The 18,565-nt window shown below is 35.1% G+C and overlaps 1 protein-coding gene across 5 annotated transcripts in view; it reads left to right on the top strand.

The window, feature by feature from the left end:
- The first annotated feature begins 499 nt into the window (after positions 1–499).
- The window catches only part of blm (BLM RecQ like helicase), a 28,092-nt gene continuing 10,026 nt past the window's right edge, over positions 500–18,565 (top strand). The window contains exons 1-20 of one of the 5 annotated variants that reach the window (XM_073930338.1): positions 500–694; positions 941–1,064; positions 2,084–2,144; positions 2,235–2,829; positions 3,074–3,221; positions 3,309–3,406; positions 3,507–3,627; positions 4,599–5,320; positions 5,423–5,599; positions 7,232–7,350; positions 7,432–7,545; positions 7,634–7,732; positions 8,298–8,446; positions 11,378–11,484; positions 11,576–11,736; positions 11,850–12,045; positions 15,579–15,769; positions 16,039–16,183; positions 16,305–16,504; positions 16,590–16,785. In XM_073930338.1, the coding sequence (XP_073786439.1) occupies positions 970–1,064; positions 2,084–2,144; positions 2,235–2,829; positions 3,074–3,221; positions 3,309–3,406; positions 3,507–3,627; positions 4,599–5,320; positions 5,423–5,599; positions 7,232–7,350; positions 7,432–7,545; positions 7,634–7,732; positions 8,298–8,446; positions 11,378–11,484; positions 11,576–11,736; positions 11,850–12,045; positions 15,579–15,769; positions 16,039–16,183; positions 16,305–16,504; positions 16,590–16,785 (3,694 nt within the window). In that variant the 5' untranslated portion in view covers positions 500–694; positions 941–969. The other 4 variants (XM_696265.9, XM_017352050.4, XM_017352049.4 and 1 more) reach the window with 4 other exon arrangements.

Genomic DNA, 18,565 nt, shown 5'->3' on the forward strand with positions numbered 1-18,565 from the left:
TTTGATTTTGTTATTGCCTAAATTAAAATAGATAATATTTTTTATTTACTAAAACACTATTCAGCTTAAAGGGCATTTTAGAGACTTAACTGTGTTTTTTGATTAACTAGGAAAGTTTAATTAGCTAAGTCATTGTATAACAGTGGTTTGATCTCCAGCTAACAGAAATAAAAATAAGTTGCTAATAATATTGACCTTAAACATAAGGATTAAAAAACGCATTTATTAGAGCCAAACTAACTGAAACAAGACCTTTTTTTCCATAAGAGAAAATATTACATAATGTCAAAATGCATATCGTTTGGAGCATATCACTCTGCCTTTGTTAATTTTTTAAATAATTTTTTGTGTACTTTGTTGTGTTATTTGGTTCACAAGTTATTAAACTGATATGGTCAGATCTAGACGTGAAGAATATGAAATTAAATGCAATTCTCCCCACAGCCGGTGAGTGGCAACCTTTCTACATGTTAGTATTTGGACGAACACACCATACACCAGAGAGGAAGCAAATGCTCATGTGCTTATATAATCAACTTTAAGACCAAACTGAAAAAATTGAATGAACAAAAATGGCCAGCTAATAAATAACATTACTACAAACCAATTTTATACTGGGTGTCGCGAACAAGCCTGGAGGCGGAAGTGATGTTATTGGCAGATGACCAATGAGAGAGCGAGTTGCAAATACGCGGTAAGCACAAGTTTTCAGCGGTGTTTTGGTGGCGTTGTGTGCTGTGTCGGAATATCAGTTTTTTACTTTTTGTGGAGGTTATTTCGGTGTTTTATAGATTTGATGTTTGCACGACGGCAAAACGTTACGGTGTGACTGTGTTTTGAATAGTCAAAAATGTTTATTTTAACGGAGCATGTCTGCCTTTATTTGTGTGTTTGTGTTTGTTTGTGGGGTTGATTGAATGGCAAACATACGGACTTTGAGGATTTATATGTGATATAATTGTACAAAAGATGTCGAGTCTTCCTCAAAACAACCTGAAGGAGCATCTGGAGCGACACAACAATGCTGCCCAGAACAAGCTGTCACTGCTCAAACCAAAGCCTGGGTGAGAACATTACTAAATATACTGAGATAAATATCATATAACGTTAGGTAACGTTACAGCATAAAAATAGTCCGAAATCAGAGTCTGCAATAAAGTTATCTCTCTGTCTTGCTTTGTCTAGCTGTCAATGTCGTCTTTAACGACTCACTAATGAATTTTTGTTCTGTAACGTTAACGTTTCTTCTATCTCTATCTTTGCGACAGCTTTAACGTTATTTTTATTAAACTTTGTGCATTAATCAATAACACACACGTAACGTTACACGTAGTTCCTTCGACCCTTGTGCATATCAAATTTACATGTAAAAATGTACATGTTATTTTTACAGTGTCCTTGTTACAGCATAACTATGCATACAACGTCTCAGTATGTGTAATGAGTAACTTTGTGATATTGATCTGCATGCGTTTGTTGTATGATTAGGTTTAGTTATTTGTAATTATTTATGCATAATGTATAGATATGGTCCATAAGTGATGAATTTGTAACAATGACACAGTAAAAAAAATAAATGAAGTGTTTCCAAACGAATGGTAACGTTAAATACAAATTTCGCATGCAAATCATATTTTGATTTCTATGCCAGTACATCTACAATTTTATAATCAAGTTGGCCTGCTGTGTTCAAAAACAAAAAAGAAACAACTACAGCAACAAAAAAGGAGGAAAAAAGCTAGCAATTTTTTTTCTATCGACCAAACTTTACAGATGAAAAAAAACGTTTTTACAGAAATCTTTCCATCAAAATAAGGCTGGAAAAGGCTGTTAACAAACGATACATTATTTTTATGTTTAAACAGTACTGGTATCATACTTTGCTGTTTTAATGGGTTTCAGTGAAAACATAATTTTTGCCCTTAAAGTCCTTTTTAACAATTTTTTGTACATGGTGTAAAATAGATTTGTAAAATTAATATAAATATGTATAAGGAAAAATAAAAATTGTTCTTAAGGACAGACAATGGTTGATATGAAACCTAGCTGATGTAACTAATTTCTGAAAATCCTGTCTGTTCAGGGGGTTTTGCTTCAAAAAGAAGTCTTCGTCAGGCATCTCCAAAGTGGAAGTTCCTCAAAAGGTAACTGGTTCAAGTGTCTTAGCAAACAGGAGTGTCAATATTCCCAGCAACTTTGAAGTAACCAAAAATCCTGTGACGTTTTCGCAAAAGCCAGAGAGAGTGGCACCGAAAGTCAACTTCTTCACTGCGCCCAGCAAACCGAAGACAAATACAGTTAATCCACTAGCAAACCCATTCGCTTTGAACAAAACCCCTCTTGTCCAATCTACCATTAAGGCTTTGCCCAAATCTGCAGCCTTGCCTAAGGACTCAACTAATGATCAAACTGTGGAGCTTAAGCATGACATTTCTCAACTCTCATTCAATGAATGGGATGACTTGGATGATTTTGAAACTCCAGTCAAGAGCAGAGTAGCATCCCCAGTTGCAGGGACCTCTACGAAAAAGCCAAGTGTATCAGACCAGAACACATCCTCAAGCTGCTCTTCTAAGTGTGAGGAGACTAAAGTAAATGAGGAGTCACAAGCTACAGAAACCATAACTGCCCCGAAGGACGTCCTGTCAGCTGCTAATGGAGTCAGCACAGAGACTGCAGAGAGAGAGCCAGAGGACTCACCCATTAAAAAGTCCAAAAGACCTAAGAAATCAGTCCAGCATACAGCATTACTTAGTGACACGGAAGATGAGGAAATAATCCACTGTGTTTCACCGGATACAAACCAGAAGAATTTCAAAAGTGTGGCAGGTCAGTGCATTTAAATTGTGTGATTTGTAATGTTGTTCTTTATTTGTTATAGAAATGGTTGATGTGTGTATGGCCTACAAGTCAAGTCATATTTATTTTGATAGGATTTTTAAAAGGTAGATTGTGACAAAGCGGTTTAACATGGATGAAGACAACTGAATGAAAAAGCATTCACACTATTTCAGATTGTAGAACATTCTAGCATGTCACAATGATACTAATAATAATCAGTTTTTGATTACAGTTGCTGAAAAAGATAAATGGGGTGAGCCAAATGTCATAGACAGTGATGACTGTGAGGAGAACAACCATTATGAAGGTTTTGAGGATTTCATCCCCCCGTCCCCTATTCCAGAAGAGATCAGTCTCTCTGTCTCAGATAAGGAGAAAAGGTGACCTTCTGTAAATAAATTAACAAATTAATTTATTATTTTTTTCTTTGGTTTTTAAGTTTATTTAACAGCTCTTTTATTTTGTAGTTCATCTGAGCCTGTTACTCCTGCTAACAAAAAAGAATCTTCTCGATCTGCCTCAGGCCTGCCAGCACCCTTGGATCAATCTGCCAAAGGATTAAAAGGTATCATTCATTAATAAATTTGAATAATTATCCTACTTTTTAGCATTCAACGAACAATTGTGTGAAACGCTGTATCTAAAATACATGTGTTGTCATTTAGGAGCTGATGACGCTCTCTTTAGTGTTATGGAATCTATCTGTTGTCTAGTGGACACTATTCCTGAGCATGAGCTCATAGCGCTGACCTGTGGGACTGAGCTTTTACTGCAGAGAGCACACAGGTAAAACAATTAAAGAGATAGTTTTCTGAGTGTATGTATGTATATATATATATATATATATATATATATATATATATATATATATATATATATATATATATATATATATATAATATATATATATATATATATATATATATATATATATATATATATATATATATATATATATATATATATATATATATAATAAAATCTAAAAAAGTTTTACTACAATTTATTTTTTTGAATAAAGCTTGATATATATATATATATTTTTTTGTATTTTATTTAATGGGTCATAATTTTCTAGTCCACTTTGTTTCAAACCCTTAAAATTTTCTTTGTAATCTTTCTTTGAAAATTTTTACAGAGAGAACAGAATAAAGCAATACAAATGAATCATGCATTTTAATTGTTTTTTTTAAGTGTTTTGGAGAGACACAGTCATTTTATATCATGAGAAATGTACTTGTATAAAATGTGTATTGTAGCTCAGTTTGTGCTGTGTACAGTGTTATTAGACTTCAGCCACTTAAATGTCTATAAGCAACTTAAAAAAAAAAAAAAAAGCACAAATGTCAGGGCATGTCAGAACTTCTCCGGGCCCCAAAACAACCTTAGACGACAGAGGGATATAGTGATAGTTCAAAAAACAGTTACTATTGACTTCTACTCCTACTATGAATGTCTGTGTTTACTGGTCTCCAACTTTCTTCAAATGATCTTCTTTTGTGTTCACCAAGACTGGTTTGGAACAAGTAAAGGATGACTGAATTTTCATTTATGTGTGAACTGAATATGAATGTAGGCCTTACAGGTTTTAGATGACATAAAGATGAACTAATTATTCAAAAGTATTACATGTTTAGCTTGCTGTCATATATCTGAATGAAATAGTAAAATTTTCTACTTTTTAAAAATAATGCTAAATCCCCACAAAGCAGGTTAGCTTTATATAACATTACCACATGTCTTTGTCTTTACCACAGGAAAAGGATTCTTGCTAAAGGTGGGTCATCTAGAACATCTCATTCTGACTCAGTATCAACTCCTGGTTTCCTAAACAGACCTACGTTTGGAGTTACACCCTCCAATCTGACATCCCTGACCCCGGTAACTTCAGGAAAAAGAGAAGGTGTCAAAACTGGCTTTTCTTTTCGCAAATCCATTGCCTCTGTCATGTCTGTGGGTGATGAGAGTGTTTTTGAGGATTCTGACTGCATCATAAATGGAGTCGAAACACCTGGTGGTACCTGGAATCCTAACAGCTCCACTAAAATATCAGCTGGTAGGGATACCTTTAACGGGTCAATCCAAACTTTAAGCAAACCTGAGTCAAAGACAGATAAATGCTACTCAAGGTTGTCCTTCAATGAGTCAAGCAATCAGACTGACCTGTTTTATTCCCCCAAGAGAGTGGATTCAGGCAGCAGAAATGCTGACAGCAGTGTTGAGATCAACATTGCAGGATCCAGCTCTTTACGAACAGGAGCAGAGCCAGTTGATGATTTTTTACTCGATGACTTCGATATTGATGATTTTGATGAGAATGATATTCCAGATTATTATGAAGAACCTCCAAGTGTCTTGGAATCAAGAAATAACTCTGGTGTAAAAACACCATCAGTACAGGAGGGAGGATCATCAAAATCTTTTGAGAGGAAGACATTCACACCACCAGCACCAAAGTCTATTAAAACTCCCAACCCAGGTAACTGTGTAATATATTATCTTTCGTCATTTTGTAACTTAAAGACCTCAAAAAGGACTTGATGTTCATTGTTCTAAAACATGTGTTTGCTTTGATCTGCAGAACCTTTGTACAGGAACCCAGCTCATGACCGCTTCAGAGGCTTTAACTTTCCTCATAGCCCAGAGATGATGAAGATCTTCCATAAGAAGTTTGGACTTCATCAGTTCCGCTTTAACCAGCTGGAAGCTATTAATGCCTCGCTGTTAGGAGAAGACACATTTGTATTGATGCCTACAGGTTAGTATTATAGCAGCATTAATAAGGTAGATTTGAAATCCCAGTTTGTTGTGTGTTGACTACACATGCAGTTTATTTCTTGCAGGTCTACATATTTTACAGTATACTTTTTCATGTTAATAAAGCAATAATTATAAAATATAAACACACACTGTTCTATTAAAAAAAAAAAAAAAAAAAAAAAAAAAAAATATATATATATATATATATATATATATATATATATATATATATATATATATATATATATATATATATGTGTGTGTGTGTTAATAGATTTTTTTAAAATAAAAATATTAGATACATCATAATTGCACCAATGCACTTTGGTTCACTCTCTGTATGAAGCAGGTCGCGCGCCAGAAGCGTTGCTCGGTGACACGCCGCGCAGTTCATATTTCAGCCGTTTCAGACGTTTCATGTTGAATATCATGCGAATGTGTGCGTCTGGTGTGTGATACTTTAAACTGTCATGTGCACGCCGTGTTGCGGCGCTTCTGGTGTGCGACCTGCTAGAATGCCTGTCTGGATTTTAATCATGGTAGAGACGGATTGAACACAGAGATTAGACAGCCTATTTAACCCTATTTAAGCTGCTTTTTAATCTCAACTTGATCTCTCAACTCGATCTCTTAACATGTATGAAGGACATAAACACCTGCCATGTGAAAAACCGAACCGATCTTATAGTTCGAACAGTGCTGATCTTAGCTTGGTTTGAACACGAGCAGAGGTGAGCTGCTGTAGCAATGAAAATAAAAATACCCGCCCCCATGACGCCCCCCTAGTTGAAACCCAGACATGCAGTCAGGCAGCATAATACAGAGAGTGGTGCAAAGTGCATCAAATTATCGCTATTTAAAAAGGGAAAAAAAAGAAAAATAGAATAAATATATGATTTTATATTAGACACATCTGGTGCTTGTATTTGCTCTTGCTACACTTCCATAACTTCACGCATTGGGTTAAATTAGGCTTTACAGTTTCCATGTTCAGTCCTTTACTTCCACTGTATCTAAGGCAGCAGCATTACAACCATTCAATCAGAAAACAAAGTCAAAGCCGAGCTGACAGCCAATCTTTCCTAGACTCAGCAAAACTTGCACAAAATACCTCTGTATTCCTGCAACTGCAATATTTACACAAATATATATTTTTTAAATCTTCTGCAATGATATTTAACTTGTGAATTTGTTTTACATTTATTTACACCTTTTTGACCAATTTATGTATGGCATGGCCATTAAAAATACAATGTTCCTTAACCAGATGGTTTTTCAAGTTACTTAAAAAAAAACTGTTACTTCAGTCATGTTGTTGTAATGTTTTAAGTTGACTAGTTACACAATAAAAAATTAAAAAAAATTGAAATTGTGAATCGGTCAAACTTTTAAAAAAAACTAGATTTTTTTTTTGCCAAATCGCCCAGCCCTATATATATATATATAATTAGTATTTTTTATATAAGCACTAAATATTTTAGTCAGAGGGCGGAAGATGTATAGAACATTGTGTGCAACCATCTCAATTTCTGTTCCTTTATTTTCAATGTTTTTATTTGACAGCAGTATATCTAAAGTGTTTTCTGATGATTAAATTCTACAATGTAAAATTAAAAATTTCATTTTCCAGGTGGTGGTAAAAGTCTCTGTTATCAGCTTCCTGCTTGTGTCTCTGCTGGGGTGACTGTAGTCATTTCTCCTCTACGCTCTTTAATAGTTGACCAAGTACAAAAACTCACCACGTTAGATGTAAGTCCTCCTTTTTTATGCCCAGTCATTTTATCTTCTCAATTGCAACAGTTTGCTTACTTTTGCAGTTTTTTGTTACAGATCTGTGCAACTAGTTTGTCCGGGGACAAAAAAGATAGTGAGGCTGCCCGAATCTACATGCAGCTGTCCAGGAAAGATCCTGCCATCAAACTGCTTTATGCTACTCCTGAGAAGGTGCAAGTCTAAAGCCAGCCCAGTCTTTCAAGTATCACACAAACTGAATGTCCTTCTCAGTGTTGATGAGCAAAATCTTTGTTTTTAGGTTTGTGCAAGTGGGCGGATGATCAGTGCACTTCAGAATCTGTATGAAAGAGGTCTGCTGGCTCGCTTGGTCATTGATGAGGCCCATTGCGTCAGTCAGGTATACCTTATAAATGATACATTGTATTGTGTAATGAAAACTGTTTAATTCATGTGGTTTGATTAGTAAATACTACAATAGTTGTATTGGGAAAAACTCACTGGCAGAAGCTCACTGTTTCTGATGCTAGAACTACTGGATGAATATTAAATTCAGGGTGTTTAATTTTTTTTTTTTTTTAAGTATCTGTAAGCTGGGACCATTGTCTTCAGACATTTTAATATTGCATTTGTTTTTAGATAATCTCTGTTAAAATGCATGATAATTACCAGCACAACAGCTTGTTTACAGCACTAACAACATAGATGCTGTTTTTTTTTTCGTTTAACCTCCAGACAGAGAGTGAATTACCATTTTTATTTAGACTTTTTAGTTTTGTACAACGTTTAAATGATTTAATGTAAAATAGTGCTAAATAATTTATAGTAATAATAATATATATTTTTAAAAATGACTTAGCAATTAGTTTCAGCCATTTTGCTTGTAAAAAAAAATCTGAAGAGTCATGGGCACAAAAGCACAACTTGTAAAAGGTTTGTAATATGCATACTTTTTTCTTCGTCAGTGGGGTCATGATTTCAGACCAGACTACAAGCGCTTGCATGAGCTCAGGCGGATGTTTCCCAATGTTCCTATAATGGCACTGACGGCCACAGCCACTCCTAGAGTTCAGAAAGACATTCTTAACCAATTGGCAATGACACGTCCTCAGGTGTAAGTCTCTTCATTTTAGTTCCTGACCATTTTTTTTTAAAGTATTTATTTATTGTAGAACATGATATTCTCATTTTTACATTGTTTGTAATTAGGGTTGGGTACCGAAACCTGGTGCCATTATAGCACCCGTACCTTGGTAACCGGTATGTACCGGTATTAAATCAGCGTATGAATTTCGGTGCTGCGGCTAAAACGTAAGCAGCATCAAAGTGGTGCATCAAAAAAGGCACACATAGGTGTTGTGTCACACCATAACTAAACATTTAATTCTGAACAACTTTGAGGAATACGAACAGGCAATATATCAGGCGTTTGTTATTGTCGCTAGGGAACAGACAGAAGTAACATAGTACAGCGCATTTAGCCTGGTTTTCGGTGAGCGAGAGTGACACTCTTCAGATCTACACGCGTGATCACGTTCATCCAATTTGCTTAAGCTAAGCATTCTAAAGCGTATTTTACAAGCAAGGATTCTTACACAGAAACTGTCTTTACAATAGTTGCGTGTAACGCCTGTTTCACACCGCAAGCGAAAGCAGTGGAGAGCAGAAGCAGCACGCAGGCGTTTGCAGAGATCAATCTATCTCTATTTCTATCTCTATGTCTATTCTATCTAGTTATGTATTTCTCTCTATATACAAATTCACTTAAAAAAAAAAACTTTTTATCTGCACTAAGGTTCGCGGAAAACTCCTTCTATGCTGTTTCTTTTAGCTGCAAGTCTTTATTTCAGAACACAATTGCCTGTGATATGTCAATTGGTTCTTGATTTTCAGGATGTTTTAGGCATAGTTATAATAATATTTATATAATATAGTCCGCTTCAGTAATGCCCAGCGGAAGAGTAACAGCTCGTGCAAAGGATGAGACGGACAAAAGTAGTCAATGCATGCCCTTCATTTACTTATTTTCGTGCTGTCAGGTTCACAGTGCAAACAGCTTTCGGGTGGAATAACTTGAGTGAACATAAAACAAAGCCGAGTAAAACTTTTTTCGTCTGCTTCAGCTTCACACACAGCACACAGCGAGCTCACATCATCCAGCATGTGTGTCGAACTACACTACCCACTTCGCTATGGACTACAACTCAACTTACAAATAGCAAGTCTTAAAGCGACTACTCCCCTCTCCTACAACACTAGCGTGCAACTTAAGCAAAACTGATACTAAAATTGTTTTACGTTTGGTTTTGTAGTTCGGGCCTAAATAAATGTTTGTTGCAGTTTTTTAAATCGTTTAAGTTCATTTGATTGACTATATATAAATCAGTTGATATTATTAACACATTTATTGGGTAAAATTGCTACTTTTTACTGTCATTCAATGTGTTTTGGTCATTATCAATGCACGAAATAAACAATAAGAAATATAACTTATTATGAGTCCAGAATAATTTTTTTTTTTTAGGAAACACTGTAAAGATTTTTCAGAAACATTATTTTAAATGAATGGGAGGGCAAAATAAATTGACTTCAACTGTAGGCCTGTTAAAGTTCACAGGTGCAACAATGTGCCTTGATGTACTTGAATGTTAGAAATGTGTTTTCCTAGATCAGTATAACGTTACTTGTCCAATAAATGAACAAGGAAGATTATTTTGAGTTTAAGTTATTTAATTATCTTGTTCATGAAGACTGCAGAGTAATGCATGAAAACAAATGACTTTGAATAATGTTTTAAGTATTTTTTGATGTATATGTTAAAATGTGCTCCTAAAAGTGTGTGGCCCCTGCCCGCACCCACAGGTTAATAGTAAGCTAATGTAATTTCACAATGCAAATCTTAAATTCATGCTAACCAACGAATGATCAAAGGAAATGTATGTAATGCAATATGAATTGATGTTTATATTAAACTGTAATTATATTGTTTTATTAAAATGATTTTTAAAAATATTTTAAAATAAAATAAATACATACTTTTAGAAAATAAATACTTTTGTAGAGTCATTCACCATCATTTTGTGGCTAAAAAGTATCGATTCAGGCACCGTTTTGGCACCGGTATCATTTTAAAAGTATCGATTTAGCACCGGTATCGAAAAAAACCAACCCTATTTGTAATATTGATACATGAATGATTTGAACCCTATCCTTTTTCTGAAATATAAAGTATCATTTAGACTGAATTAAAATTGTAACTTGTAAGTTGATTTGATTGTCCTGGCAGAAAGGAAACCATGTGTAGAGCCATTAAGTAGTTTGGGCTACTATGATATATAAAGATATAGAAAAAAATTAAGTGACATCTTGCAACTTCTGTTTTTCTGGATTTGCAATTTATAGTTATTTACAAGTGTAAACTGCTGTTTTTGTTTTGTTCTGAAACTGCTGATGACATTTCTTCCAAATAAAAAGATTATGACTATTTGTGATATAATTTTCATAGATTTAAGCAATATCTGATGGAATAATCCTGAAACATTTTTATTTTTTGTAAAAATAAAGCTCTGGCAATATTTTTGGCATTATTTGACAGTTTGGCATTATTTTTTACAGAAGAGATTTGTTCAAAAACCCTGTTATCCAGTGTAATGTGACAAGTTAAGTTTCATGACTTTTATAAAATAAGTAATTGAAGAATTCATTCATTTGTTTAAATCTTCAACTTAGAGTTTCCAAATACAAACCAAATTCCAGAATATTATAAAAATTTAAGCAAGCAATTTTAAAATGTAAACACATTTAAAAAAAACAAAGATGCCGTGTGTTCACACGTTTTTATATATTTTTAGACATCACATTGTTTCAATATGTGTATAATATTTTGAGTGAAATGTCAATATATTTTGACAATTAGTATTTTTCTTTTTTATCAGACCGTCATAAAAATAAAACAATTAACATTTTACTCAAGCACATATCTAGAAAATATTTTTCGTTTTATTCTTCAAAGAATCCTGGTAAAAACTTTTTTGTGTTTTCACAGATTTACTATGAGCTTTAACAGGAACAATCTGAAATACTCAGTTTTGCCTAAGAAGCCCAAGAAGGTTGATGAGGAATGCATTCAGTGGATTAAGAAATATTACCCACGTGAGTGCTGTCCAGATGATATCAATTTAGCTGAGGATACTTTCTCACCACAGCATGGAAACCCTATAAATCATGTTGACCGTGTGTGTAGGTGACTCTGGGATTGTGTACTGCTTGTCTCGTAATGACTGCGACACTCTGGCTGACAGTCTTCAGAGGGCAGGGATCGCAGCGCTGGCGTATCATGCTGGCCTAAGTGACAGCGACAGGGAATATGTCCAGAACAAGTGGATCAACCAGGACGGCTGTCAGGTAAGGCTCTCCATTTTTCCAAATGCTATAAAACACACTCCAGTCTTTTTTTAACCTGGCATGTTGTGTTATGCTCCCAGACATAACATCATGTATTTGTGTTTGATTTTTAGGTTATGTGCGCAACCATAGCATTTGGCATGGGAATCGATAAGCCTGATGTCCGTTATGTGATCCATGCGAGTCTCCCCAAATCAGTGGAGGGTTACTACCAGGAGTCAGGCAGAGCAGGGCGAGATGGAGAGATTTCCCATTGTGTCCTCTTCTATTCCTACAGTGACGTTATCCGCATCAAGAGACTCATTGCTAGTATGTTCTTGTTGATTTTTGTTTATTTATTTTTTACTGGACTGAATGTAACATTGATCTTTTTAATCATAAAGGATCTCTTATGGAATTAAAATTAACATGAGCAGGGCATAGACTTGTAACATACTAAATTTAAATATCACAATTGACCTTTCGCTAAGCCCCACCCTACTTAGTTAATGATGCTATGCCTGTCAAGTTTTCGTGCCTGGCATGTCTATTACAATATGTATGCGCTGGTGTGAGACATTGCGAGGGATATAATTAGTCATTTTGGCGAACAGGTGAGATATCCGAGAAAGCCAGACAAAAAAGGACTGCAGTATGTATTACAGGGGTATATTCACCACATAATAAGGCAACCGATTAGAAAATAATTTAATTAAAATTAAAGCTAGGATAGCCTAGCCGCCTCATACGCTGACCATTCAACAACTTATTTCATGCACAGCAGGATAGGTGAAATTTAAAAATTATCTAATAATAATAAATTAATCCATGATTTCTCTTTTTTGCAAAAAAATCCTGATAGATTAATTGCTGTGCAATGAATTATATCGTTACTAACCGCCGAGGAAACACGCATAGACAGTGCTTCTACATAATTAATTCACAGAAAGAACAACCAGAAAGGGGACCCAAAACAATGTACAGTACTTATGTCAGTATGTTTGTGTCTTTTTTTATAGCGTTTCTATTCTAATTTGCAGTTAAGTGGAAAAAATAAATAGATTGAAATGCAAATCAAAGTATAAGTAGCAGAAGTGAACAAATCGGTTTTCCCTACCAGCAAATATTAATGATACACCAAATATAAAAGCAGACACTAACCCGCTATAACGCAGTCACCAATGACTAACTTAAATATCTAAAAGACTGATGAAAACATCAGTGAATTGTAGCTCTGACATGGACATGAGGGATATATATGACTGAAAAACAGCTGCGGGTAAAAAAAGTATATTGATCGCAAGTGCTCAGTTTGTGATCACATCTCGGTTTTGTTCTGTTGATATGTAATTTCAAATATTCGTAGCTTGAAACAGATGGAAATATGACTGCTATTAGTATGACTACTATGGCGAGGGCTGAAACGGAGCAGTGCTCATAAAATTGAGCGAAAGAAAAGGACAGCTGGGAAACATAACGTGCTTTGTATTTTTGTAGGAAACACAGTTTAGATCTTTTTAGGGTAAGAGGTGAGTGAGTTATTGTCGTCAATCACTGAATGTGTCAGGAATATCAAAACAAAACTAACTTAACTCTACTCCTTTAGCGCCTTCACAGAACTTGATCTAAGCTGGCATTTCTCCTCCTGGGTTTTAGGTTTTTGTTAAGGGAAAACATTCCACCATCCTGTACAAACTTAGGATAACGGGTATCAGATTTGAACAATCCATATGCACAACATTTTGGCTTGTTTCCCCTTACTCAAAAGCTTGACAAACCTTCTGTGCGTAGCTACAGTTGCTAAGCCACGATTGGTGTGTGGCAGTTTTTGGGTGTGGCTTAACGAAGGGTCAATTGTTCAGGAAAATTACATTTTAAACTGCATCAACTCTGATTATTAAACTATTATAGTTATTTTAAGGTTTATTTCCATTTAAGTTGAAAAACAGGCTGGCATTATGCAGATTTGTCACTAACCTTAACCTTATATTAAAGCTGAAATTTTATGTTGTGCAGCTCTAAATCTTATACTTAACCAGATCTAATATCAACAAATTGTAAATCCTATGAGAGCTCTAAATATGTGCTTTTTATGTTTGAGGAAGCATTATGTAGTTACAATTGATTAATTTGCGACAAGGTGGTCAAAAAAAAAAAAACTTGTCGCCTTTTTTTATGTAAACTAAATAATAATTTTAGGTAATAATCTAAAAAATGTATTTGTTCGAAATATTAAAAATTACAAAGCAAGTGGTAAATAACAAAGCCTTAAGTCAAGTGTTGACCAACTGTTTCTTTAGAACTCATTAATTGGTCATTAAAGGTGCAGAAGGTGATCTGCCAAAATGCTAACCGCTTAATATATTATCTTTGGATGTTGGGGAGGGACTGTGATTCACTGCGTCACAACAGCAGACAGACAACCCACTAGTTCATGTCATTCGCGAGTTAGTCAGTGTTTAGCCAGCGGCGTGCAGGAATTACATTTATTACTTAGCCACACTTACATGCTATTTCAGAGCGAATATTCAGAGTAGCATGGTAAACAGTATAGGGAGGCTGTCCTTGTTCAGAAATGACTCAATGTAATTATAAAAGCAGCTTCAGCTCAAAAAAGCAGGTTAGGCGGAATAGCGCTATTTACTGATGTTTTGTTGTTAAACTATATATAAATCTACATTATCGATGCTGTAAAAGGAAAATAATCACATAAATTTTTCACCGGGAGATTTCAGTGGCTGAACAACATGTCGGTGCATATAATTCATTCAAAAGAGAACACAATCTAACATTAGCTTAGCATGACTAAAATCAGCCATGGTGTCGTCCTTCCTCCAGCGTGCTAAAGTAACTCCAATATTGATTCAGGTTTTTAAAAGTTTCAATTCAGCATTTGATTTCTCCCAGTCTGTCTTGTGACCGCGCAGCGCTTATGCGGACGGGCACGCGCGAATGGTGGATCTGCGTCAACAGATGCGCAGAAGTCTGAATCTACATTTGCTGACAGACAGTCTAAGCTGCTTATCGGAATTATGGGAGATGTCGATCTGACAATATTTAATTGGATGAACATTTTTTTAGTTTTATGCCTTATCCAGAATATAAAAATACATATAAACACATTTAAATCATCAACTGTAATCATTACTACTGGACTGTGAAGAGACTTTCAACCAGCGCAACAAAAAATGTTTCTAAAGACAATCACCCACTGCATCTTGAATGTCAAATTGTGGCCTTTGCTTGTAATGCAGCATACACATTTATTCTGTGATATCGGTCTCAAATTAGAACTTCTTCAGACCTGTGGCTATGGGATATATATATGTATATATATATGTATATATATGTGTATATATATATGTATATATATATATGTATATATATATATATATATATATATATATATATATATATATATATGTGTGTGTGTGTATATATATGTATGTATGTGCGCAGTACTTTTTATTGATAAACTCAAACAGCTATAAACCTTTTTTGTAGACATGTATAAGAAACTATAAAGTCTCTTCTTTAAAACACGACTTCTAATAACTTATAAATTACAATTATATCTTTTATTTCTTTTATTTTTGTGGCTTCAGTCATTCTTGGGGTAGTCTTTTAAATATGAAAGCATTAACAACTTGTATCGAAATATATACAGTATCGTTATCATTCAAAATGGAAAATAATTAACAAGATTGCATTTTTGCCATATCACCCAGCCCTAACTTTAAGCTTCTCCGTGGAATGAAGAGCAAAACGTGCATGTGGGATACTAAAATCCCAGACATTATTATGTAGTCATAGTTAACCTGTCTGTGTGAGCCTGGCCTACATAACAGTTAATATAATTGCAGTGGATAAAGATGGCAACCAGCAATCCAAAGCCACCCACATCAATAACCTGCACAGCATGGTGCACTTCTGTGAGAATGTGGCTGAATGCAGAAGGATCCAGCTGCTGGCTTACTTTGGGGAGCACACGTTTAACACGAGCTTCTGTAAAGAGCATCCTGAGGTCATCTGTGACAACTGTGCCAGACCAAACGTAAGACAATTATCAAATCATCTCTATTCTTGAAAACATCAGTTTGTGCAGATGCAATGCATTTAGCTGAACATTATTTAATCCCTCTGGTTATACAAATACTTGTATTTTAATGCATGAGATAACTCTGTAAGTGTGCACAGCTATTTTTTTTTAAACGAACACATTAATTGACTGTTTACTGTTGAACATGTTATTTTGAAATGTACCATTTTATTCCAGCTTCAGATACAAATGAAAATTTCATGCATCTTAATATTTGCCCTCAGAAATATAAATCCAGAAATGTGACCGATGACGTTAAGAAGATTGCGAGGTTTGTGCAGGACAACTGTGAGAAGGTTGGAAACAGATACGGCAAATCCGCCCAGCAGAACAGGCTCACTCTCAACATGCTGGTTGAAATATTTCTGGGTAAAAAAGTCTCACGGGATCCCACTGTCATAAATGATATAATGATATGAATATCCTTAGCTACATGCAGCGCTTGCAATTTAATGTCTGTCAGGAAAGTAAGAATATCTCTGTACGGCAGGCTCCAAAAGCGCTCGCATCCAGACTGGGATGTTCGGAGTTGGAGCAGCTTATTCCAAACACAACGCTGAGAGGCTCTTTAAGAAGCTGGTGCTGGATAATGTTCTGATGGAGGATCTGTACATCACTAACAGTGGCCAGGCTGTGGCCTATATCTCTGCAGGCCCTAAAGCTATGAGTGTACTGAATGGTTGCATGCAGGTGAGACTGTTACTATAGCACTACTGTACATTATTCTCTCTTGAGAAACTGCAAAATCTTAATTAATTTCTTTAACCCATTGCAGGTTGAATTTCATGAGACCGAGAGCGCATCCAGCATCAGAAAGCACAGAGCGTCTGTGTGTGAGAAGGTGTCTAAGAGAGAGGAGATGGTGAAAAAGTGTCTGGGTGAACTTAATGATCTATGCAAGAAGTTGGGCAAAGTCTTCGGCATTCATTACTACAATATCTTCTCCACCGCTACACTCAAAAAGATTGCTGGTAGGCCAATTTATTATTTGTTTATAATGATAGAAAATTTATATGTAGGGAATATACTTAATTATTTTTTTAATATATGGGTCAAAGATGGGATGGTTACTAGGCAGTATCGGGTATCGGATCGATACTTGGCTAAAATACTCCATATTGTACATGTTGGGCTGGACAATAATTCGATAATAATACATATCGCGAAAGATTTTTTTCAATAACGGTGATATGATTTTAAAACACATTTCCGGTATTTCGATATACATTTGCATACATATGTTTTATTATATATGTAAGATCTTATACTTTTCATTTGTCACTGAATGACTTTCCATGCTCAGAATGAGACTGATGACGTACATCACAGACAAGCTGCCACTGCCAGCGCTCAGAAGTTGGTTAAGCTGCTCCGTCGCAGAAAGCTACAAAATGCTACAAAATGAGTGCCCTGAATACAGATATAGGGGAACAAGCTTCCACAAGTAAGAATGCAGACAAATTAGTTGATGAGAGAGGAAAGACGAACGCAGTGGTGTGGAAGTTGTTCTGCTTTTTTAAGTTTCGATAAACTTAAAGTTTCGGTGCTCTGCAAAATGTGCGGTAGAGTGGTGCTGACTAGCAGCGGAAACACATCAAATCTGTTCTGCCTGATAGAACATACTGAGAGTCAGAAGCAATGACAGAAGATGAGGCATCATAAAAGTTTGTCAACCTGTCGCCTTACCATCCACCTTCCCGACACCAAACACAGATGGCTATGAGGCGCCGTGTAGGATGTAAATAAAACTTTTTATTTTTTATCAACACATGCATATACACCTATAAATTACTCTCATATAAACCCATACTATGTTCAAAACATGTATGAAACTTGCGCATATATAAACTTGATGCATGCATATAACCACATACACATGCACAGAGATATAAACTCGATCCACGCATAAACGCCCAAATTAACACTCACACATGCAAACTCGCTGCATGCTGTTATAGCACTTGAGCAACCTTTCAAAAATAAATTGACAAACATATTTATCAGGAATCTGGTTATTGCAAAGGCATATCGGATGCACCGATATGGATTTTTTGTCCGATACCGATAACCGATAATTCTTAGACTTGAAGGCCGATAGCCGATATGTATAGGCCAATAATTATAAATATTTCAAAATGTTATAATTTTATACAGCAAACTTCATAAAAGCTGAAACTCAGCTCTTTTGAACTGAATAGCCTATACTCAAAGCAAAAAAGCTATGATTTTAAAATTGCAAGGTGATTATAGACCTAGATTCACGATTTCACATAAATCCGCATGCAAAAATACAATATTTCATTTTATTCATATCAAATTAACATGCCACTTGACTGTTGCATAAAATTAAAAAGGATAAAAAACAAAATGGGATTTAATCAACAAGCAATTTAAATATATTTTAAATAAGATGAAAATGAAAGAGCTAAGGACTAAAACCAGCTCAAATGTTCTTGAATAAAACGTGTTACAGTAAATGTACATGTGTACAAATATGTCATGTCCGAAAAAGCCTTTTTTTAGAGTTCTTGTGACCGTTTTGAGCTAGGTACAGCTAGATACAGAATGTATTATTTTAGAAAATGCGGCATAAATTCATCCTATTTAGCGTTTTAGGTTCTTTTGAACACGTAGCATCAGCGCTTCTGTGTTTTGTTCTTGCTGTCAATAGAGCAAAGTGATGAAAAGTGTATGAAAAACTGCTGTGAGGGCGCCAATTTGCCCTCGGAGTCAGATTTTGATACAAACCTG

The sequence above is a fragment of the Danio rerio genome, chromosome 18 (assembly GCF_049306965.1).
Source record: "Danio rerio strain Tuebingen ecotype United States chromosome 18, GRCz12tu, whole genome shotgun sequence".
Lineage (NCBI taxonomy): Eukaryota > Metazoa > Chordata > Actinopteri > Cypriniformes > Danionidae > Danio > Danio rerio.